Genomic DNA, 26028 nt, shown 5'->3' on the forward strand with positions numbered 1-26028 from the left:
GTTACCCTGAGGATAGAATTTTCTTCTTCATGATTTTTTCAGTTAACACAGTTTTGACAAGACAATTGCATTGTATTGACAGTCATTCAAAGTTTTTACTAAAAATCACAGTTTCATTGAATTGTGAACTACTTATACTTTACAGGAAGAAAATAGTGATCAAGATCCTTCCCATATAGCTCAAATGGAAAACATGCAGATCTCTAGAAATGTGAGTACTGGTTTTCCTTATCACCTTACAGGCGGATGTTTTACTTTGAAAATGTACTTGTTTAGAGTTACTCAGCTACTTGTAAATGTTACACTGGAGACAGAGATCTTCCCTTGTTGTTATGTTTTAATGAAGCAAGCAGTGTACAAAAATTGAAGAGCAATGCATATTGAAAACTTCTTACCTCCACCTTACTGTTTCCTGTTTTTTCCAGAAGTTTGAAAAGCAATCTTGTTGAGCCTTTCTTTCCAAATACGTAAACATTCCAAAAGGAAGAGAAGTGTTCCATATTTCCTGGTGGCTTTGAGTAACACTAGCACATACTAAGCCAGCAGTAGAGACCTTATTTCATACTATGCTGAATATGTTGAATTTGTTCTTTACCAAGGAATCTTCATCAGAAGACCGAAGTGACTCAGGTTTTGAAACATGCAACATTCCTCAAGGTGATGATAGCTTTTTTTTTTAAAATTTTTGATTAAATTTTACTCGGGAAATGAGGTCATTTTCTGAGTTTTGGTAGCACTTTGAATGTCACTCTTTTTCTCGCTCCTTCCATCACTTCCTGTTAACTTAAGTTGAGTGGATCCACTGACCAGCGCATAAGGTTTCGTAGCCTCTGTGTGCTCTCGATGGTCAGCTAGTTCAATGGAAATAGAATAAGAGAGATGGTTAGTTTTGAGCTTGGTAAAAAAATTAAGAAAGATGTTTTGTGTCATGTCACAAGCTCGGGACAAAGAAAAAATTCTGAGTCTCCACGAGGAATCAAACCTCAGAACTTTGGATTCTGCTCTCTGATGCTCTACCACTGACCCACAGAGACTCTATGGTGAGTGCGGTATATCATGAAGAGGTCTATCCTGAAGTTCCTTTCTTGATTCCTTATGGGGACTCGGTATTGTTTCTTTGTCCCACGCTCCAGACAAGACAAAAACATCTTTCTCTAGTTCAATGGAAGTTTTAAAGGGGGCAGCTGTTTGCAGCACTATACAGGGTTGAAAATTCTTTAAATATAGGTGTTACCATTCAAATCTTTCTTTATCTTCCTATGTCACGTTTTGACTCACAGAAGTTCTATAATATTTGCATTGTAAGGCGATGATCGTATGTTTCCAGGGTCTTCTCTTACTTACATCTGAAAACATGATAACAAATCCCTATCAGTTTTCTGCCTTGGAACAAAAAGAAAACAGTTTATGTGAACACAAGTGTTTTTGACTGATTACATTTTAAGATATGAGGCAGTGAATTCAATGAGTTTTCTTTAAACTCAGAAAAGCACTGGATTATTTTCATCCGCGAAAATGACCGATCTAGCCACCGATGTTTATATGAGATAACTGAATTTAATCAATAATCCAAAAACTTTAACTGTTCCCTCGGTTCTTGTTTGACATCCGATCATAATAATAATAATAATAATAATAATAATAATAATAATAATAATAATAATAATAAAGATCTTTATTAAAAAGAAACACGTCCAGAAACAAAACGTCTGGACTTACAATTTCCTACATATATCTATCTATATACAAGACTAAGTAACTACACAAATTCGAAAAGACATCTATTGAAAAAGCAACGTTTAAAGCGTTCGTTTCTGACTGGAGGCAGGATGTAATTATGTCCTCTTTTCCTGAGGCTCCTAGCTCTCTGTGCTGGTAAAAGTTCATGTAATGGATTTGCGCTGTCAGAGGTTATCTCGTCCCAAAGAAGCCTGTCTTTCATTCTAATTACATCCATTATGGGAGTGTATTTGCTAGTGTAGCCATAACGTAAAGCTCTCTTACAAAACTTGTCAATATGAGAGAGATATTTACTGTAGTAAATAGTGTAGTTACTGTAGTATTTACTGTGGCAGAAGCCCACACCTCAATTGCGTAAGTGAAAAGTGACATAATTAGACTGTCAAACAGCAGTGTAAGTTCTTGTACTGAGAAGCTGTAGTATTTGCAGACTCTGAGGATGTACAGTCTAGAACTTGCTTTGTTAAGCATGTTTTCAAATTGAACGTCCCAGTTACATGGATCTTCGTTTACAGTAACTCCTAGCAGCTTTAGTTCGCTCTTTCTAGTTATTCCGTCTACGGGCTCTGGAAGGGGCATTGTGGTTTTACCTTTAACAACTATCTCAAAGGTCTTCTTCATGTTTAGTGTCATCAGGTTTTTATCCGCCCAACGTTTGATTAGAGCCAGTTGTGACAGGCACACTTGCTGTGATATCATCAGCATATTTGATCAGTAGGGTTTGGGGGCTGACCGGTTTAATATCATTCACCATGATAGAGAACAATAAGGGTCCAAGCACAGTTCCCTGGGGAACCCCTCTGTTGACGTTGAGAAAACTGGTAACCACTCCATCAACCACTACTCTCTGTCGGCGATCACACAGGAAGCTTATTATCCAGTTCTTAATGTATGGATTGATGTCATACGACGCCAACTTGCTGAATAGAATGCGATGGGAGACTGAATCAAAAGCCTTACTGAAGTCGAATGAGAAGGCTCTTACAAAAGCCGCATCTCGGTCTAGTCGCTCAAGCCAAAAATGTTAGCACTTAATAAGGGCCATAGAAGTGTTGTGTCCCTTCTTATATGCGAATTAGTCAGGTCTAATCGCTGACTTGAGGATGGGAGATACTTCTTGTTTGCAAACGAGACGCTCAAAAATTCTCATTATGATGTTGGTTAATGAGATCGGTCTAAGCTGATTGCATTCAGTCAGAGGAGATTCCTTAGGGATGGGCGAGACGTTTGCTAGTTTCCACAGAGATGGAACGGTTTGATGCCTAAGTGAGCAGTTGAAAATTTTGGTGATCACAGGTGCAAGATGGTGAGAATAATCGCGCCAAAGCCAATAGGGAAACTCATCAGGCCCCGAGGCGGTTCGTTTCTGATGCGACAGTAAGTTTCGTACATCACATTCGTTCACAGTCGGCAGACGGGTTCCTGCTGGTATTTGCAGACGCGTTGGAGCCTCATATTCGTCGTCAGTGTTGATGGTCTGGAAATATGTGTTGATGACGTCAGGTGAAATCACCGAGCTGACAAGGGTGCCTTTTGTCTTTCTGCCAGTTATTCTGTTGGCTGGATGTTCCCACCATCCTTTAGAGCCTCGATTATGTTTTAATCGCTCGTTGTTCACAGCGTTTACTTGGTTCGTGCGAATGAGTGCGTTGATTTTCTCTTGACGCATAATGTTCTCTGCTTGGTTACCCCGATGCGCTGTTTTGTTTCTGACTTTGCAGAGATGCTTTACCAGGGGGGACATGTAAGGCGGGTCTCTGGACGATACTCTAACCCGGACGAGTGGAAAACTCTCATTGAACATCGACCATAGGCTTGTATTTAGCAATTTCACGCTTTCTTCAGGATTATCTAGGTTTTTGATAGAATTCCAATCGAAAGCACTAAGCTTAGTCTCCATAGCAATTTTGCGGTGGTCTCTAGTATCACGGAAACTGATATATTTCCGTTGAGGTTTAGCCGGGATAGAGGGTAGTACGGTGACAGCCAAATGATCAGATCTCACCAGACCCTTGTGCACCTTACCGGGTTTCCAAAGCAATGGACAGTTAGTCAGAAAAACATCAAGTATTTTGTCCCGCCTAGTAGGTACTTTAACCATCTGATGCAGACCATGTTGTTGCATAAGATCTTTTATTTGCAGCTGATTTATGTCACCTGCAATTACGATCTTGGCGTTCGGATCATCGTGCAGAATTTGATCACAGGTTTCAGATAGGAAATTCAGTAGATCAGCTGGTTCGTATATGGGGTCAGGCGGATGGTAAACACTGGCAGCGAAAAACTCGGAATTTGGAGTTGTTATTTTGCACCAAAGAGTCTCAAACACAAACTGTCCATTGGCGTTGATTGCTTTTATTTTCCAGTCCTTCCTACAGATGACAGCAACCCCTCCACCGGCACGTATTCCATTCCGGTCTTTTCTAACCATCACATAGCCGTCAGGGCAGATCAAGTGGGACAGGATTTTCTTGTATAGCACATAGCATACAAGGCTGGGGCAGCATCAGCTTTCACTAGAGAGCGAGCATTTATAACCATGCATTTCAGAACAACTTTAGGAGCAGTAGGAGTCTTTTCAATTTTCACTGAAATGAGCGATCGGGATAGATTTGTCGATTTATTTCGTATTGTCGTGTAACGCTTGTTGACGTTGCGTGACGGACGACGCGAAACAACAATAGGAATATTTGAGAGCGAATTATTCCGCTTTTCCTTGACCCACTTGCCAGCTCTACAAACCCGATAAGCCGTTCTTCTGTGCATGTGGTTTAAGGTAGGGCGAAACTGTGGTGTAGATGTTCTATTTGGACGTAACCGGTACAGCTCATCTCTGGAATAAACGTAGCGACGGGTCGAGATGTCGCGGGTAAAATTAGCATAATCAACATAACGTAAGTTGCCAACAACATGTTCAAAAGTTCGAGAAAGCTGTGGAACTGTTGCTTGATTTTGACTGTCGAGGCCCTGACATTGTAAAGTAGCGGTATTGGGGCCAGGATTGATTTCGACATCCATTGCCACGGTTAGATCCACTGCAAAGGGACGAAAAAGGCTGACATATCCGTGCTTAGTCCAAACGCTAACTGGGCGAGATGAGAAGCTTGAGTTTCGTAGCTTGTGCGATAGAACATGGCTAACTTTAACCCTACTATGCGCTGAATAGCCTCTTAAATTGTAGAAGAACGGGGTATTTCGAGTTAGTTCGAAAGCCCCAGCGAGAAAGGCAATAAAAAGTGCCGCCTTTCGTAACGTGGCCGCCATATTGGGCGCTAATTACTCTTGAATGATTAAATATTAAAAAAAATTAAAGGCCAATCCAAATTAACTTCTGGAGACCAGAACAACGCATATCAGGAATTCGTTAACATAGAAACGAGGGTAAGAATTAAAAAATCCTCTTAAACTACATTGCTTGGGGAAGTTTGCGACAAAAGCCATCATCATAACCACCGAGTCGTTTTCTATCCATTCGCGTTCATTTTATGCCATTACGTAACTATCCTCTTTGATATTTATCGTATTGTTTGAGTTGTCTGTGGTTAAACGTTAAATACACCTATTTACATTACTCTCTGAATCACGATTGGTACAACTTGATTATCTTAGAAACATAAAGGTTATATCTATGCCTGCTTTGCCATTCTCTTCCGTTACTTAAGTAAATTTTTCCACCTGTTATAAATAAGCTTTGTTTAACAGATTTGGGATGCCTGTGGTAAACTTTTAGCTACACTTCTCTGAACGGCTCTTTAGGTGAAATCCTGAAATCCTAAAATCTTCTCCTATCTAACCAAAATTCAACAAACGATTGATGTAATCTACTCTCGTCGCTAGTGACACCGTCGTAAATATTTATGGCTGTTTGCAGTTGCCGTCACAGTTGTACAAACCAGTGCATGCCAAATTAGCCCTTAAGCACTTGCATCGTCCTCTACATAAGGCTCTGCATCCACATCGAATGAGTTCTACCCCTAATCTGATGGGCTTGGAAGCACTGGCTGACAAAGGAGGGTTTGGCCCCATATGCAGCCTCCTTGGAACACTGCTCTTTTGACGTGCTGCTCAAGTGAGGCTTTAGTGGGAGGGATGCTGTCTAAACTTCTAGACCTCTTTAAAAAGAGCTTTTGCCGCGTCTCGTTTACATTTTGTGAGGCTGCTTCTACGGTCATATATAAGTACAACAAACCTCTCAAGCACAACCATGCATCCCCCTGTGATCTCTTGTGGTGATACTTTGAGGACTTTTAGCACTGGTGTCATTTGAGGAAACACTTTCTTCACTCCCTAAGCCGCTTTTTTTTCCCTCGTTCTCCAAAAAACGAAACAGTATCACACTCAGTCAGCGCATGGAACATTGGTAGGGTCGAGGCTTTATCAGGATCTAGGGACATTGCAATGGCAAGTGCAATGGTGTGATACTGACTTAAAAAAGCAATCGCCTCCTCCACCGACATCAAGTGGTCTTAATCCATGTCTAAGTAGCCTGTAGTTTAATAGCAAATCACCTGTAGTATTGGACACTAATGCTAATGAACTAGTTTTGCCTTTTGCAACAGGACCTGGATTTAATTCAACATCTCCAGAGAGTAAAAGATTTCTTTTTGACGCATTAAATGCAAATGAACAAGTGGCACACTCAGCTCGAAAAAAATAATTACTAAAGAAACTTGTTTGCCTTTCAGTATGTCTGATTTTTCACAATTTATAATTACAAGCAATGTTGTGTAAAACAGATGAAGCAGGAACTGATTTTTTGAGCGCATTCTACACTTTTGATCTCAATTTTCGAAATTTCAATGACTGGATAACTTTTCGCAGTGATATTCTAGATGGTTCTTTATCTCGAGATCTGTTTGATTTTACCGCTAGCCGCCTGAACGGTGTACGTGATCTAAATTGCAGATCGTTTTTCATACTTTTGAGTTCCTTACCACTGATTATTGGTACTTTTGTAACAGAATCAACAGCTGTATCGTGTTTTACAGAACCAGGCACAACTTTCAGGAATGCTCTAACAAGGGAGCATTTCGCAACCACATTGCTTCGAACAAAATGTGTCGGTTTGATTTCTTCACGGTCAAAAGACTTATCCACACTATCATTTCTGTCAAATATTTTGTCATAAGCAACATTGCATGAAGTCTCATCAGTGTGCATTGTCTCACGAAGGAGGTTCATTGTCTCCCGAAGGAGGTTCATTGTCTCCCGAAGGAGATTCATTGTCTCCCGAAGGAGGTTTATTGTCTCACAGAGGAGATTCTTTGTGTCCCAAAAGATCGGGACAATCCTCAAATCGCAGCTATTGCAGACAACTCCTGTTAAGCGCTTTTCCACGGAAACGCGGCTAACATTTTGACAGATATAATGTTCAGCACATCGTGCACGGTTACTTCCAAACAAAAATGATGAATGAAAATCAATTTCAATTGACAATGTTCGAATTCGTTGCTCGATAGCTGTTGTCAAACAAACAGGTCTGTCCATTTACCAAATCTCTTTCAAAAACATCTCGAATGGTGCGGAAAGTGTCGAACAGTTCTTTACAAACATACGAGTTACGTATTCCTCGAAAGCTGCGTCTGATTGAGTGGGTAAAATAGAGAGAAAACATTTCTACTTACCAAATTTCGTTGTCACTTGGTACACCCGCTACGCCGCTAGTTCTGCTCGTCAGCAAAAACCGTGGCTTACTTGTCATTTCGGGCGCCATCGGTACGGCAGCCAAAAAATTTCTGAGCGTTTGCAGACATTTATCGCCCAACCATATTTGGAAGATCGGATATATCATATATCATAGTCGTTGGCGATCGTTGAGACCCGTTCAAAGTCGTGAAAAAGACGGACTGCCGAGAACTACTCGAGGTCCATCGAAATGTTATTGACGTTAAATCGATAGCATTTCTCATGATCTTATTGGCTCCCGAAGTTTCTTTTGTTACCTTACACATGCGATGGCGTAAAGGATGCTGTTCTAACAGCAACCACAAAAAGTTGCGAGTTCTACTCGAATTATTCAAGTTAGCTTGAACTAATGATCAGTTGACGCGTCATACGAAATGGAAAGTTAAGCGAAATACGATAGCCGAGAGAGCTTGAATGACAACGTAAGTTGCCTTTTTTTTTTCTTGTACTTTACCTTTTCTCTCGAAATCCGTCTAGTTCTTATCTCAGTCATCCGGCGCGATTGCAAACCGCGACGTTGTTGTTATAAGAAAGGATTGAGACACGACTAGAAAGCAATAGTTAATCACAATCACAATAATCATAATCACTCTTTTCGATTATCCTCAGTTACTTACCATCGAGTGGAAGAGGAAACCAAACGCGGGGGAGCCATACTTGTCGATAGTCTTGGATTTACTTATGACGTATGTAGAAAGACAAAGAACGTAATTTATTGGCAGTGCACGGTCCGTCCTGAAGAAAACTCTTGCAAGGCCTCAGTAACAGAAAGAGACGGAACATTCCAACCAGGGCAGCATCCCCATAACCACACGGCGAAAGGTAAAACCAAGGCGCTGAAGAACGAGATCAAGCTATCTTCGGCGACAGCGAACGAGGTAATTACAGCGCTGCACTAGTAAATACATTATCAGGCAAGCGATAAATTTTAAAACAAGTGTCCCGAAAATTCCAGATCTCAGATCGTCTTCCAGTCTCTCTAAACGTTTGCGAACTGACTTCTACAAGTTTGCGAACTGACTAGAGCCGTTTGCGAAACGATTGTTTGCGAACTGACTAGACGTTTGCGAAACGATTGTTGGCGAAGCGACTCGTTGGCGAAACGACCGACATCCGACCGAAAATTTTAGTTTTCGCGAACGTAATTCATTTCTTTGCATTTTCAAGGTCGCGCACTTTTTGTTGCCGCTTGCCGTCAGTGAAGAAGCTATTTACTTTCTCAACCAGCTTTTATTCAATTTTTCTCATACTGTCTTATGCTTAGATTTTTTTGTCAATCAAATCATGTGCTGCTGATTTGTATGTTTTTACACATTCAGGAAAAGATTTGCAAGTGCTTATTTACACCAAACTGCACTTTTAATCATGTTGTTGCCTATACTATATTTTTTTAAGGTTCAGAAAATGTCTACCGATCTTGTTACTCCCCCAAGAAGGAAAAGAAGGAAGGTTAGTTGGTGTCAGGGCGAACTGGTATTAGCTTTTCAGCAAGACATATACAATGTCACAGCTTTTCGACAGAGTTTTGTTCTATTACTTCTGAGCAGAGATCAGGGAAATAGCCTGATACAAGCCAGACATTAGCCTGATTGCACAAAAAGTAATCAGTGATGTAATCGGCAAAAAAATCTCATTCTAGGGCCTCTTTACATGGAGGTGGGGGACCCCTGGTAGGTGAAGTGACCCACATAGGAGGGGTAACCCATCTGTCCATTTAATATCTTATTCTATGTTGATAATGTTTCCATGATAGGTGGGGTAACTTGTCTCTGGTCTGCTGGGTAAGGTAACCCTGTCAACCAGAGTCACAATTTTCCTTTAAACGTCTCAAGGTGGGGTAACCCATAGACAGCAACAAACCACTGTTAAACTTTTTTATTTTATTTTAGGCTTGAAAATAATTGTATACAATTTATTTTATTTACATTTAATGTCATGTCTTTTAGTGCAGTGGTTTCAAGTATTAGGCCCTAAGCTAAAATGCAAAAAAAAAAAACTTTGAAAATGTACTTGTCTAGAGTTACTCAGCTACTTGTAAATGTTTTACTGGAAACAGAGATCTTCCCTCGTTGTTGTGTTTTATATGAGCAAGCTGTGTTCAAAAATTAAAGAGCAGTACAAATTGAAAACTTCTTACCTCCACCCTACAGTTTCCTATTTTTTTTCCAGAAGTTTTAAAAACAATTTTCGTATCAAGAAAAGTGGATCAGCTGAAAGTTGAGCAGGCTTTGTTTAACGATTACAATGACCGTATATGGCTTCCTTGGAACAATGGCGGAAACAGCTTTAAAATACACGCGGTATTTTTCAAAATTTCCGATTATCATACTAGCGGCAGATTTAAACCATCGGCAAAACTGATGATACGACAAATCCTCCCCGTGGGGGTGATTCTGGTAGATTTTTTAGGATGCAAATAGTCACGGTGGGGTGGATGGTACGGCGACTGTAGCTTTTGTATATGAAGTAAAGAAATGTCACCGTTTTTTCCTTTACATTGCTTGAAACTGGCGAAAGATATATTCAATTAGAGACTCACTGTGCGATACAAAGGTGATGAGAGCATGTGTAACCTGGTATTAACGACCGAAGCCTACCACGCCGTTGAATCATGTAGGAGACTATCGTCATTTGCTCAATTGTTTAATGTGCGGGTATTTAAATTTCGCGCTTCGTGAATGAGATCTTGTTCCTGACGTGCACAAAAAGGTTCATATTCTCCTTCTTCTAGCGTGTGATTTAAACCTGGTAATAACGTCCGAAGCCTCGCGCGTCGTTAATTCATATATTTTTATGGGTATCTTTCTCTTTCCGTATTTCAATTCAACGAAAGGAGTTAAAAAAAACAATGGCGAGTGGAAGTAGTCGCGTACGCTCGTCAATTTCTCCCATTCGACTCGACTATTCAATCCGAGTATATTTAAATTTCGCACTTCGTAAGCAAGAAAAACTGAATAATCTCCTCCGACTATTTTTTTGTTTTTACACAAATCGACATCTAATTGATACCTATTCATCTTTTTGTGTGATAGCAGGAGGTGAGATTTTTTTCGCATAGTCATGTTCTGCTAGCTTCTCCCTTTTTTTTTTTGCTCAACAGGTTACGTGTATTCAATCACATCACTGACGCTGTCAGATTCATCTACCAAATTTTAGGGCAATCGAATTTCGCGCTACGAAAGTTATCCTATTTTCTTAGTTTGCATAAACCCTTTCTTTCCAAATATTTAAAAATTCCAAAAGGAATGTGAGACGTGAGTAGTCCAGTGGTCAAAGTGCTGGACTCTGGGTCGAACGGCCCGGGTTCAAGTCCTGGCTGGGGCATGACGTTGTGACCAAGACGCTTCACTCACATTGCTTCGTCTTCTCGGATAGTACGTAAAAGCGTAGGCCCCGTCTCCTGCAGGGTTGGGGTAGGAGACGTTAATTTCCCACGCACGAGATTACTGTGTGGTGGATGTCCTCCCCTGGGGTGGGTGTATTAACCAAGTAGGGGACTTATGTCCTATTGTTATGCACCTGCACTTGTACTTGTACGAATCCATTAAATAAATAAGGAAGAGAAGTGTTCCATGAGTAACTATGTAAATTTTTGGGGAATTTTCAGCCTTCTCATGGAGAAAGCTATTTTTGTACTTTCCCTCCAGTTTATTTTAGAATTTAAGGTATGCATGATATCCACCTTTATTTCATATTTTTACCTCTAGCACTTAGTATATACTGAGCCAGTAATAGGGACTCTATTTCATTCTATGCTGAATATGTTGAATTTGTTCTTTAACAAGGAATCTTCACCAGAAGACCGTAGTGATTCAAATTTTGAAACATGCACCATTCCTCAAGGTGATGATAGCTTTTTTTTAGAATTTTCGATTAAATTTTACGCTGGAAATGAGGTCATTTTCTGAGTCTTGGTAGAACTTTGAATGTCACTCTTTTGCTCGCTCCTTCCATCACTTCCTGTTAACGTCCGCAGAAGTGTTTCCAACCAATCTAGCCACCAATGTTTACCGAAGAGAACTGAATTTAATCAATCAGCCAAAAACTTTCACGCTTCCTATGGTTCTTGTTTCACATCAGATCATAAACAATCGAAGCAATTCACAATGTTGGGTTTGTGCCTGAACTCCCCATTTGCACTACAGTTCCAGAAAGAACTCAAAAAATAATTCCCCAGCACTGAACCCAGTGACCAATTGATTTCAAGGAACTCCTATTGGTCGTTCACCTCATCGCTCTTTCACAATACACTTTCTAAGTTCAGTGGCTCACAGACACTCTGGTCTTGGAATTAGTAGCATTTCTCATTATGTCTCAATTGATCCTATACACTGAAAAGTTTCACTTGCCTACAAACATGTGTACATAGTTGGAAATGCCTATTACCTTTTTCTTTTTAAGACATTTCAAGAAGTAAAGATCCACTCCTCAGTAGTATAAATATGACCAGATCTCCGGAACCTGATGAATACAGACCAAATAAAGATGTTGAGGTATGTTGAAAACTTATTACCTTATCTACAATAGCTGTGTTATGTTGCATCAAATTATAGAAAGCTCACTAAGAGAACTGCGTTCTTTCTATATAAATATATAATCATAATACATATCTATGTGTATACACCCATTTTCAAAAATGTAGAAATTTGAAAATGGACACACAATAAATATACCTTTTGTTTTTTCATTAAAAAAAAAAGGGGGGCAAGGGTTGTTTTCCTTCAATGTGAAATATACCTGTATCAGCTTGATCAATGGAGAAAGCTATTTTTGTGTTTTCCCTCCTTCAGTTGATTTTAAAATGTAAAGTATGCATGACATCCACGTTTATTTGATATTATTTTACCACTTGCACCTAGCAGATACTGAGCCAGCAATAGGGACTTTATTTCATACTATACTGAATGTGGTGAATTTGTTCTTTACCAAGGAATTTTCATCAGAACATTGTAGTGACTCACGTTTTGAAATATGGAACATTCCGCAAGGTGATGATGTCTTTTTTTTTAAGAATTTATGATTAAATTTAACTTAGGAAATTGAGTTCTTTTTTTGAGTTTTGGTAGGGCTTTGGATGTCACTCCTTTGCTTGCTCCTTCCATCACTTCCTGTTTACTTAATTTAAGTGAATCCACTGGCCAGCGCATAGGGTTTCGTAGCCTCTGTGTTCTCTTTCACTGTTCAGCTAGTTCAATGGAAATAGAACAAGAGAGATGGTTAGTTTTGAGCTTGATAAAGAAATAAAAAAAGATGTTTTCTATCTTGTCGCAAACTTGGGACAAAGAAAAAGTTCTGAGTCTCCACGAGGAATCAAACCTCAGAACTTCGGATCCTGCTCTCTGATACTCTACCACTGAGCCACAGAGACTGTATGGTGAGTGAAGTCGATTACGAAGAGGTGTATCATGAAGTTCCTTTCTCGATTCCTCCTGGGGACTTAGAATTTTTTCTTTGTTCCACGTTCCAGACAAGATAAAAACATCTTTCTCTGGTTCGGTGGAAATTTAGAAGGGGGCAGCTGTTTGCAGCACTACACAGGTTTGAAAATTCTTCAAATATAGATGCTGCCATTCAAATCTTTCTTTATCTTTCTATGTCACGTTTTTACTCACAGTCGCTCTATAATATTTGCACTGTAAGGCGATGATCGTATGTTTCCAGGGTCTTCTCGCATTTACATCTGATAACATGATAACAAATCTCTATCAGTTTTCTGCCTTGGAACAAAAGGAAAACAGTTTATGTGAACACAAGTGTTCTTGACTGATTGCATATTAAGATATGGGGCAGTGAATTCAATGAGTTTTCTTTTAACTCAGAAAAGCACTGGATTATTTTCATGCGGAAAAATGACCGATCTAGCCACCGATGTTTACATGAGATAACTGAATTTAATCAATAAGCCAAAAACTTTAACTGTTCCCTCGGTTCTTGTTTGACATCCGATCATAAAAAATTGAAGCAATTCACCGTGTTGGGGTTGTGCCTAAACTCCCATTTTGCGCTACAGTTCAAGAAAGAACTTAAAAAATGTTTCCTCAGCACTCAAGCCAGTGACCAATTCAGATTCCAGCGAACTTGTATCAGTTGCACACCTCATCACTCTTTCACAATATTGTCTGGCTTATGTAGCATATTTTGAACGCAATAAGCCGGCTATCAGGAAGTAAGTTTTGAGCCACTTTAAGTGTATTATGATTTTGCCTGCCTCAAAGCAGCGCCTTATTGACCATTCAGTCTCTCTTATAGAAGGTTCATACCGTATAAAGCTGTTAATAACAAGAAAGTTCGCCCAAGAAGTCTTACATTTTTTTTAAAGTTATAGTGAAACAGAAACTGCAATGAAATATGTTTAGAACTGTGAACTGCATCTTATCGTTTTTACGCAAAAACAGATGTTTTCTTGGATGCCTTGCTTTTACTTTCAAACCAGGCCTTGTGCTTCGAGTGTGATTTATGTGCATGGATACGTTCACTTTTGTGATCGGATGAATAAACTGCAATGATTAAGTTAGTTCCGCGTTTTATCTCTTTTTGATTATTTTGTCGTTTCCTTTCACTTATTGCAATAGCCAAAAGAAACATTATTCACTTTGTTCAGAAGCTGTTTCCTTTCCTGATCTGTGCAGCGAGCGACATTTTTTTGAGAGAAAGTATGCTACTGCTTTCCATTTCGTTGTCTCCGGGAGCGAAGCACTGTACTCGGCTCACTCGCCAGTAATTTAACGTGAACTAAGCACCTCGGTTGTCAGTTTCATGTACCACCAGCCGTCGAAATCACACTTATAAACAACGCTATTGTATTTTATCGGCAAGAATCTGTGGAAATATATTGGTTGCAATAAAAATTATACAAACTTACCACCTTCATGAAAATAAATAATCTGTTTAAGGTGTTCTATGCCACTAGTCCAGATGTTATCGACCAAAAAACACTGAATTGTTTAAATTAATTATAAAAGCATGAAACTTTGCCACAACACTTTTGACCCTAAGACTAACATTTTCTGATATAGGGCCAATCCAAATTAACTTCTAGAGACGAGAACAACGTATGTCAGAAATTCGTAAACATAGAAACGTGGGTAAGAATTGAAAAACCCTCTTAAACGACATTGCTCGGGGAAATTTGGGACAAAAGCCTTCAAACATAACCACTGAGTCATTTTCTATTCATTCGTATTCATCTTATGCTATTACGTGACTATCCTCTCTGATATTTATCGTACTGTTTGGGTTGCCTGTGGTTAAATGTTAAATGCACCTATTAACATTATTTTCTGAATCACGATTGGTAAAACTTGATTATCTTAGAAACATAAGGCTTATATCTATACTTGCTTTGCCATTCTCTTCCGTTACTTAAGTAAATGTTTCCACCTGTAATAGATAAGCTTTGGTTAACAGATTTGGGATGCCTGTGGTAAATTGTTCAGCAATTCGTACACTTCTCTGAACGGCTCTTTAGGTGAAATCCTAAAATACTCCACTATCTAACCAAAATTCAACAAACGATTGATGTAATCTACTCTAGTCGCTAGTAACACCGTTGTAAATATTTATGGCTGTTGGCAATTGCCGTCACAGTTGTACAGACCAGTACATGCCAAATTAGCCTTTAAGTACTTGCATCGTCCTTTACATAAGGCTCTGCATCCACATCGAATGAGTTCGTGACAAGATTCCTTTGCTTGCGGTAGAGCTGTCCAGAAAGGTGACTATGAATTGTTGAGCTGTTGCCACCCCCAATCTGATGGGCTTGGAAGCACTGGCTGACAAAGGAGGGTTTGGCCCCATATGCAGCCTCCTAGGAACACTGCTCTTTTAACGTGCTGCTCAAGTAAGGCTCTAGTGGGAGGGATGCTGTCTAAGCTTCTGGACCTCTTTAAAAAGAGCTTTTGTCGCGCCTCGTTTACTTTCGTGAGGCTGCTTGTACGGTCATATATAAGTACAACAAACCTCTCAAGCACAACCATGCATCCCCCTGTGATCTCTTGTGGTGATACTTTGAGGACTTTTAGCACTGGTGTCATTTGAGGAAACACTTTCTTCACACCCTTAGCCGTTTTTTTCCACGTCCCTCAAAAAACGAAACAGTATCAAACTCAGTTAGCGCATGGCACATTGGTAAGGTCGAGGCTCTATCAGGACCAAGGGACATCGCTATGGCAAGTGCAGGGATATTCCGTACATTCTTTACAGATCCATAAGTGATCCAGAGTTCATCTGTTGGAAGAGTGCTAGCCACTGAAATAGCAAGTACAACAATATCTGTAATATTGCATCTAATTCTAATTCGTCGATGTCTGCTTGAGGCTGCATCAGCTGCATTAAGGCGAGTATCTGCAGTTTCATGTGTGCAAGGTGCAAGTAAGCTCATCTCCGTTCTTTCCGTACTTGTTAGGATACTTTCGCTATAGGTAGAGTAGATGGTCTTACCCACGGGAATCTTTAGTGAAACCACCTTAAATAAAACGAATATAAGTATTTGTGATAAAACCATGTATAGTACGGTGTTTGAAGTCTGTTAAGAAAAACGCAACGCTGTTAAAGAAGAAGACGATACCAGGTACATACCTTGTTTGCAATGAGTTTGAAAAGTTCATCCTTATTATCATTGACACGCAGAAAGCCTTTCCAGTCAGCAGGAATTCTTCTTGATGCTAGTACTTTGCGCCTTTGTTCAGAGCCTTTCTTTTCTCGCAATGATCTCTTCAGTGAATTATCCTGATAGACATCATGGACTCAGTCGTGCGTCATACAACCTCTCAAGAAGAATAATCTTCCCACTTTCACGTCGATGAACAAGAAGACCGTTCCAAAAGTCTAGGCGAAAGTGAAAGTTTTGAAGGAGGACAATGCTTTATTTTTGCGGCTTTACATAACGTGTCAAATTCGTGATGGAAACTTCATCAAGTGTGAGAACCAAGCATGGCCGCCATCACTTTTGTAGCTTGGCCAGCTTATAGGAGGACAGAAGGTGAACGGTGTCACTAGCGACTAGAGAAAATTCACTAAGAATTAGGCATTACATCAATCGTTTGTTGAATTTTGGTTAGAAAGGAGAGTATTTTAGGATTTCACCCAAAGCGCCGTTCAGAGAAGTGTAGCTGAACAATTTACCACAGGCATCCCAAATCTGCTAACCAAAGTTTATTTATAACAAGTGGTTAATAATACTAAAAGTAACGGAAGAGAATGTCAAATCAAGCAAAGATATAAGCTTTATGTTTCTAAGATAAACAAGTTTTACCAACCGTGATTTAGAAAGTAATGTAAACAGGTATATTCAACGTTTTAACCACAGGCAACTTAAACATTATGGTAAATATCAAAGAGGATAGTCACGTAATGGCATAAGATGAATACGAATGGATAGAAAATGACTCGGTTGTCATGTTTGAAGGTTTTTGTAGCAAAATTTCCACAAGCAATGACGTTTAAGAGGATTTTTTTAAAATTCTTAGCCTCGCTTTCATGTTAGCGAATTTCTGGTATGCGTGGTTCTTGTCTCCAGAAGTTAGTTTGGATTGGCCCTATATTAGAAAATGTTAGTCTTAGGGTCATAAGTGCTGTGGCAAAGTTTCATGCTTTTATCATTAATTTGAACAATTTTGGTCGATAACCGCCAGATTACACCTTTACCTTAAGTTTAAAAATGGTAGTTGTTCTTAAATGTATCAGGAAACCCTTTTTTGTTAGTCTCGTGTAATTACCTTTTCTGTTGAATATGATTGTAACAATTAGTCAGAGTTGTATCTACATAAAACACGAAGTACGTAGAACTGTCCGCCCGGAGATTGGAAGCAGACGTGTTTTTTCAGTTTTCCATAGTAACCTTTATATTAGTTGCGATGGTCTTAGTAAAAGATATAAGAATATATATGTGTTATTTGCCGACCCTTAGCCGGTAAATAACATTTTTTTTTTTAAACTTGACGAAATTCATTCCCAAATAACCCGAATGATTTAAGGCTGTAAATACGGCAAGATCTTCCATAAACTGAACAGTTTTTGAGCGAGTAAATGGTACTTAAAATAGAGGTGACGCAAATTGAAGAGAACATTTTCATTTGCGTAATGATAAAAGTGATTTAAAAGGCTTCCAAACAAACTTTGAAACATTATTATACAAGTATCTGTCACAATCTGACACCTGTCAATTAGAGAGCGCGTAAGAAAAGAAAAAAGCGCATGTACATTTTTGAAAAACAACGAAACTAGTTTGGCAAGGACTGTCACCACAATGTTTTCTTCAAAAACAGTCAATGATCTTACGGAAAGTGTTATTCACTCTCATCGACGATTAATTCATGTACGAAGATTTACCTCTTTACATTGAGCAATCGGCGAGGAAAGTAATTGTAAGTAAATTCCAATTTTTTGTTGGAATTTACTTTTTTGTTCGTTTGTTGGCTGCAATGGCGTGTGAAAATCTGGTCTTTCCTCCACAAAAACTAAATTCGGATGATACACTCCAACGAGACACAGGGGGGTTAAATACGGTCTTTTCTCATTGAATTCCTTAAGTTTCTGTTGTGCAATTTACGGTACAAATGTCCAAATTGAACGGACTTGAAAAAATTACCGAGAGCGTATATTTGTTGCAGAACTGAAATTAAAACTTCGCTCGCCTTTTCACTAGGAACAAATTGTTGAGAAAATTCAGATATTAAATGAATGAAGGTTCCATCGATTAGTTCAACTGTAGCCAAATATCTCACGTTTTAACTTTCTAGGTACTTTTTGTGAATGATTGAAATTAATTGCAGACGGGTTTCAGGTTTCAAAGATAGCACTTTGTTTACTGTTCCTTCTCGTTTGCCTGCCGGCAATGCTGGTTATTTTTTCTTTTTATTATATATGTATATTCTTCTTTTTTAGAGTTGATTTATAGTGTAGATATTGTAAATGAAGAACCTGACTTTGTTGGATACTCGGCAATAAATCTTTATTATTATTATTATTATTATTATTATTATTATTATTATTATTATTATTATTATTATTATCATCAGAGATCAGTGAAAACAAACAGCCGTGTGGATAATTAATAGGAGAGGCCTTGACTGTGTGCTTAAAAGATCAAAATGCTAAATAATTAAACAAGATGAAAATGTGCATTTACTACTGAATTTTTAGTAAATACCATTTAAAACTATGAAGGAAAAAGATAACGTCTTCCCAAAGCCCGTAATGAACCCAGCTTTGAGGAAATATCTTAGTCTCCCGGCAGTGCCAAACACCTACAGGAGCGACGGCTCATAGAATAAAATGGTGACTTAGCTTTTTAAAGACAATTACGAGATTCTAAATCAGGCACATAAATCGAAAGGTGTCTTCCCATAACAATGCCTGTGGAACCAGCATTAGAAAGGAAATAGCAAATCGGGATACTTTCGCCTTTGGAGTACGTAGCTCTAACTCTGATTTATTTGTTACATTTTTCATTTAAACTAGAATGTGGAGCATTCATAATGTTGTTAGCTGAAGTAGAATTCTTGATTGGAAGTTTGCTTAACATCCAAACGAAAACGCTATCATGAATTTAGCCGCGACTTGTCATAATGATTGAATGATTGCACAATACTTGAGCGGTGGACTTATTAATTGTTTCTTTTTTAGGGGAAAGGCTTTCCAGCAACTACGCTGAGCAAGCGCTTTCGCAACAGCTCACAGCGGGCGAAATTAAATTGCCTGAAGATGCCTCAAGTGAGCGTCTAGGTAAGTAGCATACAAAAGTTGTTATTTTTTTTATTGGGACCGATAAGAGAATAAGAGAAGTGAAAACAGCTTTAACAAATTTGTATAGTCATCATAAACTCGTTTGATTCACGATCCAAGAGACCAGCGCCTATTGGAGTCTACATGCATTATTTCTGAAAGTACTGTTAATTTTCTTTACCCATGACCAACAGATGATCGTGTAACAAGATAAACTGGTTTCATGAGCTGAGCAGAAAATGTAAATTGGCCACCGTTTCTGAACCGACGTTTCGAGCTTTAGCCCTTTGTCAGAGAGAATGAAGTAACTCCCCCACAGAAGCCACAACACAGTTTCATTAGAAACTCTGTCAGCCCCGTTTATTCAGATGATCATGTAGTCTGATCGTGCGGGTGAGGGCAGTCCTCTCAGGACTGTTTTCTAAACGACAGTGACTGACGAATCCACAAAGCGGGGGCAGTCATCATCAGACTTATTTGAAGAGTAGTTCATTGGTCAATTGTTTTCAATTCTAGCGCACAGGGACTGGTTGGTCTTTAGTTTTGCCGAGATGCAATTAGCAGAGAGACTGCAGAAGCGTAGGTCAATTTTGAGCTTATGCTTCTGTCGCGATCAACGGTTAACCCGCTCGAAGGATGCTAGTTTTTGTTAGCATCTGTTCATTAAGAGAAGTGTGGTCTAATTCAGTGTACCAGCTCCCCAAAGTCTGTGGTTGAAAGTAATACGTGCTCGGCGTTAAGCAGCAAACAGTTCTAGCCACCAATGTTTCCGTTTCCCGTTTCCAGTCAGTCTTGTGTCGAAGATTCCCACCAGGCTTTCTGTATTAAGTAGTGACTGCTTCTTGTTTGTTGTTGGGTTCTAATTCGTCTTTTACATCACTTAATAAATGTCGTAGCGTATTTTCGTAGCATGGCAGACAAGAATTGGAGAGCCTCTTAGATTGAAACGTCCAGGAGGGCAATAGCAATTGTAGAGGAAGGGTAAAATTTTATCATTTTGATGGACTGGCAAACAAGTTGTTGGTTTTGTTTTGATAGAAAGAAGCCTTTCCCGTTCGAAGATTGGTGATTCAAAGGATTCAACCTCACTTGAAGAGATTACTAGTGCTCTGAAGGACAAACTACAGACTGAGGAACAGAGTGGAGAAGACGAAAGTGAATCGTTTGAAGAAACGCTCAGTGAGAACCAAGGTAACTTATCGTCCTTCATTATAACAATAACATTCAAACGCAGGCAATACCTATTTTTTTTCTTTCCCAAGAAAGTATAAGACTAACCGGCAGACTCGTTTAATTTTTAAGGCAATGGAAAGCTATCCTACGCGAGAAGGTACCGAGGCTAAGAAGATATTCATATGTAGAGCTACAAATCTAAACTAACAACAAGATCTTGTTTAAAGTGTCTTTGCTGCATCACCACAGTATAGAATTTTAATACACTCATAACAAAAATATTTGCAAATGCAAAATAGTAGCCCTCCAAGAATAAAAAAATAATAATGAATAAAAAACTACTTTACTAAGAAACGAAGCTTTCGCACCGACGAGAGAACATGGCCTCTTGAGAAATATCAAAGTGTCGTCGAAAAAGCAACATATGCATTAATCTCTGGCTCGATCGTTGATCTAAACAAGTTTTTTTTAAGTGGTTCTAGCTTGCTAGGATCAAAATGCAGAGACTTGATATTTTTAAAATCGTTAACTTTTCTTGGTTATTCATGAATATAGATGGAATGATATACAGTGGAAACTGTATCAAGCGGCACCATATTAAGCGGTCACCCTATATTAGGATGGATTAAGACGTTCAGAAGGGATATAGTAATTGTAGACTCAGGGTAGTATTTTATCATTTTGATGGACTGGCAAACAATTTGTTAATTTCATTCTGATAGCAATGAGTCCTTCCACGATTAATAAAGGAAAGGATTCAACTTCACCTGGAGAGGTAATTAGTGTTCCAGTGGACAAACAACAGACTGAGGAACAGAGTGGAGAGGACGAAAGTGAATCGTTTAAAGAAACGCTCAGCGTGGGTCCAGGTAACTTATCCTCCTTCGAAATAACAATAACATTCAAACGTACACAAGATCATGTTTATTTTACTTGAGAAAGTACAACACTAATTGGAAGACAGGTAAATTTCTAAGGCAATGGAAAGCTATCCTACCTGAGGGAATTCCAGGGCTAAGAAGATATGTATGTGTAGAGCTGCACATTTAAACAAACGACAAGATCGTGTTAAAAGTGTCTTTGCTTCATCACCACAGTATAGGATTTCAATACACTCATTACAAAAATATTTGAAAATGCAAATAATGGCCTTCTAAGAAAGAACAAAAAACTTAGGTATCTAAGAAACGAAGCTTTCATCTGGACATGGCCTTTTGAGAAGAATCAAAGGTCGAGAGAGGAAACTGCTCTGCAACGTGCACAGTCTGCCTCAAGTCAATGATGTAATCATTACGCCAAATTATTTAGTTGACAATCAGAAACAAATTGTGCTGAGACATATTCACGAAGCACACTTTGTCAGCCTTCAGTCCATGCAAGGTACAGCTCAGAAAATTACTCTTCGTTAATTTTCTCCAATTAATGTTGACATGTAAAGAGTATCCATAAGACAACCTATCTCTATCCTAATTTAGAAAGGTGCACGTAATCAGAAGATCAGTGAGGTTAAGAAAAAACCCGGATGACATCCTCTATTCATCAACTTCCTTCTTCGAAATCAAAATAGTGGTTCTAACTTGCCGGGGTCCAAATGCACGGACTTGATTTTTCAAAATCTTTAGCTTTTCCTGGTGGGTCATCAATAGACGGAATTATATACTCTGTGTTATTGACATCATTTTTCCCACCCAAAATATGCGTGTGTGAAACGACTTACCACCAAGAAAATGCAACGCTTAAAATGAATGAACAATAGTGATCATGATGATTGTTGTAATAAACTACAACGAAAAAGTAAAGAAAATCACGTTGTATGATAAGATGAAATCTACAAGCATTTTGATTGGTTCTCACTTACGACGTCACCATTAACAACATTCCCCTCTTTTGTCATATAAAACAAATCGATTCCATGTTACCGTGAATCTTTACAGTAATAGATCACAGAAGAGGTCAAAATTTGGTAGGAACATCAGTGACACACTCAGCTGCGCCTCGTATGCCACTTTTTGTTCTAGCCACATTTTGATGTCATCTGCGATTTATTACTGAACAAAGGGGGCAACTGTGGTGCTGCGTCGGTGGGGGTAACATGGTAATTTGATTTTTCTCAACTAAGTTGAAATTGTAAATTGGCCACCGTAAGCCCTTCTTCAGAGTTCTGACGAAGGGCTAACGCTCGAAACGCCAGCTTTTTAACTATTTACGGTGGCCAATTTACAATTTCAACTTAGTTGATAAAACCAAATTACCTTATACTGAACAGATGCATGGCATCATAGAATCTCTTTTTCAATTAGTTGACATCGTTGTGTTTATTTTCATCAGCAACACTAGATCATGACATCAAAGGAAGAACCATAACGTTTGAAGCTATGCACAAGGAGTGCATCCGCGTGTTGCCATACGAAGATACAAACTGTCAGGTTTACGTCCAACTGTACGTATTTTGTGACAAGAACGATATACCAAAAGAGTTGAAAGGAGCTGCTCAAGAGTTCTTTGGGGAGACGGGTGTTAAAATCAAATGGACTAATCTGTACAATTATGCGTCCAATAAACCAAATATCGTCTCGGAAGATTTCAAACAATTAGAAGTATCTCAGGTTAATTATATTGGTGATATAATTAAAAGAAATCTGCCCGTATTCTCCAAGCACCGTAACATCACTGCAATCCAGCCCTCTTTGAAAGTAACAAATTCAAAGCAGACAAACGATCCTTGCATCAGAGTTTATGTTCTTGGCAAAGGATGCCTCCCCTTTGACGAATCGGAAATCCCAAACGCAGTTGAGAATTGTCCCGTAGACATCGTGGATGGATTTTGGTTGGAAACGTCAGGCACCCCCAAGCCCCTCAGGGCACATAAGCAGGGGGAATATCTTCGTTTAGGAGCAAGCATAGAAGTTAAAGGGACAGGCAATGGTGGAACCTTAGGAGCCATTGTAAAAGATGACGACGGCAGATTTTATATACTCTCCTGTGATCATGTGATGAGAAGTGTAATAGGTAAAGAGATAATACACCCTGCAAAGAACCATTACTCCACCTCTCTAAAATATCACCTGATTGTCTACCACAACTGGATAAATCGTATATTTAACCAACGAGACACTTTTCAGCACAACCATCCAGATTCAGTTGAATACTTTCAGCAGCTGGAAAGAAGAGTAGAATCGTTTTATTCAGGTAGGTATCGGCATCCGAAGTTAAGAGAGTGCGAGGGGAAATTACGCAAACTTATCTCAGAGCCACCAAGAACTGTAGCATACTTTATAGATGGCATTTGCGAGAACAGAGGAGACTTTTACACTGATGCTGCAGTTGCTAAGTTGACCAATGAAGAAATAGAGGCTCTAAAAAGAAATGGTTACGTCGAAATTATTGACACAGAAGATTATCCAGATGGCAGTGTCACGAAGGAAGATTTACAAAATGAGAAGAGGCAATGGCGTAAAAGTGGCAGCTCCACTGGATATACTTCTCTAAAGACAGAATTTTCCTTAAATTGTGTGTATTTAAGGAAATCCGCACGTGAAAGGCCATCATCCACGTCCGTAGGCTTCGACCCAAGTGACTTTGAGTGGTGTAAAAAATGCATAGTCTTAAAGAACGAAAAAAATAATTTATTTTCCCAAACTGGGGATTCGGGAGCAGTAGTTTTTGAAAAACCTGACCAACAGCTTCCGGCGATGCCAGGATTTGGCATTGTCATTGGAAATCTTGTCACATCTAATGAGGGTGCTAGCACCATAGCCATACCATTATTTATTGCTCTCGATCAACTCTCCGAAAAATTGGGTAGCAGATTGACACTAGTTTCTGCATTGTAGACTCCTCCCGGTTACATGGACAATTACTGAATTCATTTTACCCTGACCGCAAGGATTTCATTGAAACTCTAATATGATGGCTATTATTCATTCCTTTCACGTATAAGCCTAGGCAGGCATAGTTTAGGGTCAAAGTGAAATCATTTCTCAGCTCGATTCGTAAAGAACTAATGTCAGACTTTGACATTCCACGATTAACAATCCCTCAGCTCTGTTACCACGCGAGATTTGAGAAGGTTAAAAAATCTCGGTCCACCTCGCGCTTTGCGCGCGTTATCCATAACTTCGTAGACCACGAAAACCCGACGTCTTGCAATTGTCTTCTTCACACACGTTATTCTATGTCGTCTCTGCGTGGAACGACAAGGTGGTCATACTTGAACAGGATAACACGTTTATATCTGAATTTGTCTGCCTAATCAACACTACATCACAACAGAACTGAGCGACTGTGATTTTCTTTGTTAAGGACCCCGCCAATAAGACTGAGAAATTCCACGGCAAATGCCGCCATACGTCAAATAATAGCTATAATGTACCTGTGCCTTATGAAATGCAACTTTCTGCTTGTTCTGAAATTAGACAATACAGTCAGAAGTTGAATGGAAATTGCAAACCTTATTTTGATTGAATAAAGGTTCGTTTTGCACAGGTTTGGATATTTTCTTTTGATAAAAAACAGATATGTGTATAATTTTAGACAATTCCGTACGATTTCGAAAAGTTCAATATATACTCGGCAAGCAGCTAAATCGATTGTTTTAACGTTGATTAATTAATATGATTAAATCAAGTTTGAAAAATTATTAACAATGGTTAACAGTGGTTAATGTCTGATACTTACTATTTTTGTTCCAAATTTTTTTGAATTCGCTAGATACTACTTGATATTTTAAGCTTTTACTTTTGTGAGTGATTAATAATTATAAATTAAGTAAATTTTGAGAAGCTGGTGTTTTTTTTTTGCTTTGATTTCCTATTTAACGTAGTCCTCATAGGAATTTATTTCTGATGTATACAATTTTTTCAACTTATTAAATCACATGCTTTGACGTGAACGGTCTACTTATTTTCTCGTAATGTTCTTGTTTGATTTTAACATGTACCTTACAAATATCATCAAAGAGTGGGCGCAAGTTTGACCCCAGATTCTCTTTCCCTAGACTAGTGCACATGGAGTGGCTATGGAAACGAAGACAGGACAGGAAGGGTGGAATAACCTATTTTCCTGTTTTCCTTTCAACAACTTGAGAGGCCCGAAGATATTGCATTCATGTACCCAGAGATATTTAAATCATGTCAGTGCCTGTATCTAGAAGGGAAGTGGCCGAATGAAACACCTTTCGTCTGTAATGTTTCGTCAATACTGACAGTAAATGAAAAACAGCTCCACATTCTAACTGGAAATTTCCATTGAAAAGGAAAACAGACCGATGGACCGCATAGCTCTGCCTAACCGATAGAAGCATATAACCTTCGTTGTATGCTCCTGTAATGACTTAAAAAATGCTTTTAAAGCAAAGTGTTTTAAGTTCAAGTTCGGTTAAATTCGAGTTGAGTATTTCTAAAATTACAACACTATTTGCAGATCTCTATGGAACTCCTCGGTTGAAAATCTGTCCTAAGCAAGGCATCCTACTTCGTTTTATGAGTGAGCGGATGCCTGAAGAACTCGACTATTTTGAACCCGCCTTTTGAAGTCCGAACACTCATAAGAATTACAAATTATTTTTTAATTGTCATATTTGCGCTCAATCTTGGACGTGGAAAGAGCTTATGAAGCTTACAAAAAATTAGAGCTTCTTATTTAGCTTCTATGGAGTCCAGGAAGACGGCATTTTGACCCTATTACCTTGAATACTCTCTGTTCTTC

The 26028-nt window shown here is 38.9% G+C and overlaps 1 protein-coding gene and 3 pseudogenes across 1 annotated transcript in view; 1 reads left to right on the forward strand and 3 right to left on the reverse strand.

Annotated features, from left to right (window-relative positions):
- The window catches only part of LOC131791927 (uncharacterized), a 38398-nt gene extending 13185 nt beyond the window's left edge, over positions 1-25213 (forward strand). The window contains exons 2-12 of the mRNA XM_066171847.1: positions 146-211; positions 600-657; positions 8035-8303; positions 8821-8874; positions 11211-11268; positions 11827-11918; positions 12356-12413; positions 19051-19149; positions 20188-20340; positions 21045-21191; positions 22651-25213. Coding sequence (XP_066027944.1) covers positions 185-211; positions 600-657; positions 8035-8303; positions 8821-8874; positions 11211-11268; positions 11827-11918; positions 12356-12413; positions 19051-19149; positions 20188-20340; positions 21045-21191; positions 22651-24155 — 2520 coding nt within the window. The 5' untranslated portion in view covers positions 146-184 and the 3' untranslated portion in view covers positions 24156-25213. The remainder of the gene's footprint in view (positions 1-145; positions 212-599; positions 658-8034; positions 8304-8820; positions 8875-11210; positions 11269-11826; positions 11919-12355; positions 12414-19050; positions 19150-20187; positions 20341-21044; positions 21192-22650) is intronic.
- Positions 1760-5004, reverse strand: LOC136283284 (uncharacterized; annotated as a pseudogene).
- Positions 5596-6197, reverse strand: LOC136283285 (uncharacterized; annotated as a pseudogene).
- On the reverse strand, positions 14985-16367 carry LOC136283286 (uncharacterized; annotated as a pseudogene).
- Positions 25214-26028: the final 815 nt, after the last annotated feature.

Source organism: Pocillopora verrucosa, chromosome 9 (assembly GCF_036669915.1).
Source record: "Pocillopora verrucosa isolate sample1 chromosome 9, ASM3666991v2, whole genome shotgun sequence".
Lineage (NCBI taxonomy): Eukaryota > Metazoa > Cnidaria > Anthozoa > Scleractinia > Pocilloporidae > Pocillopora > Pocillopora verrucosa.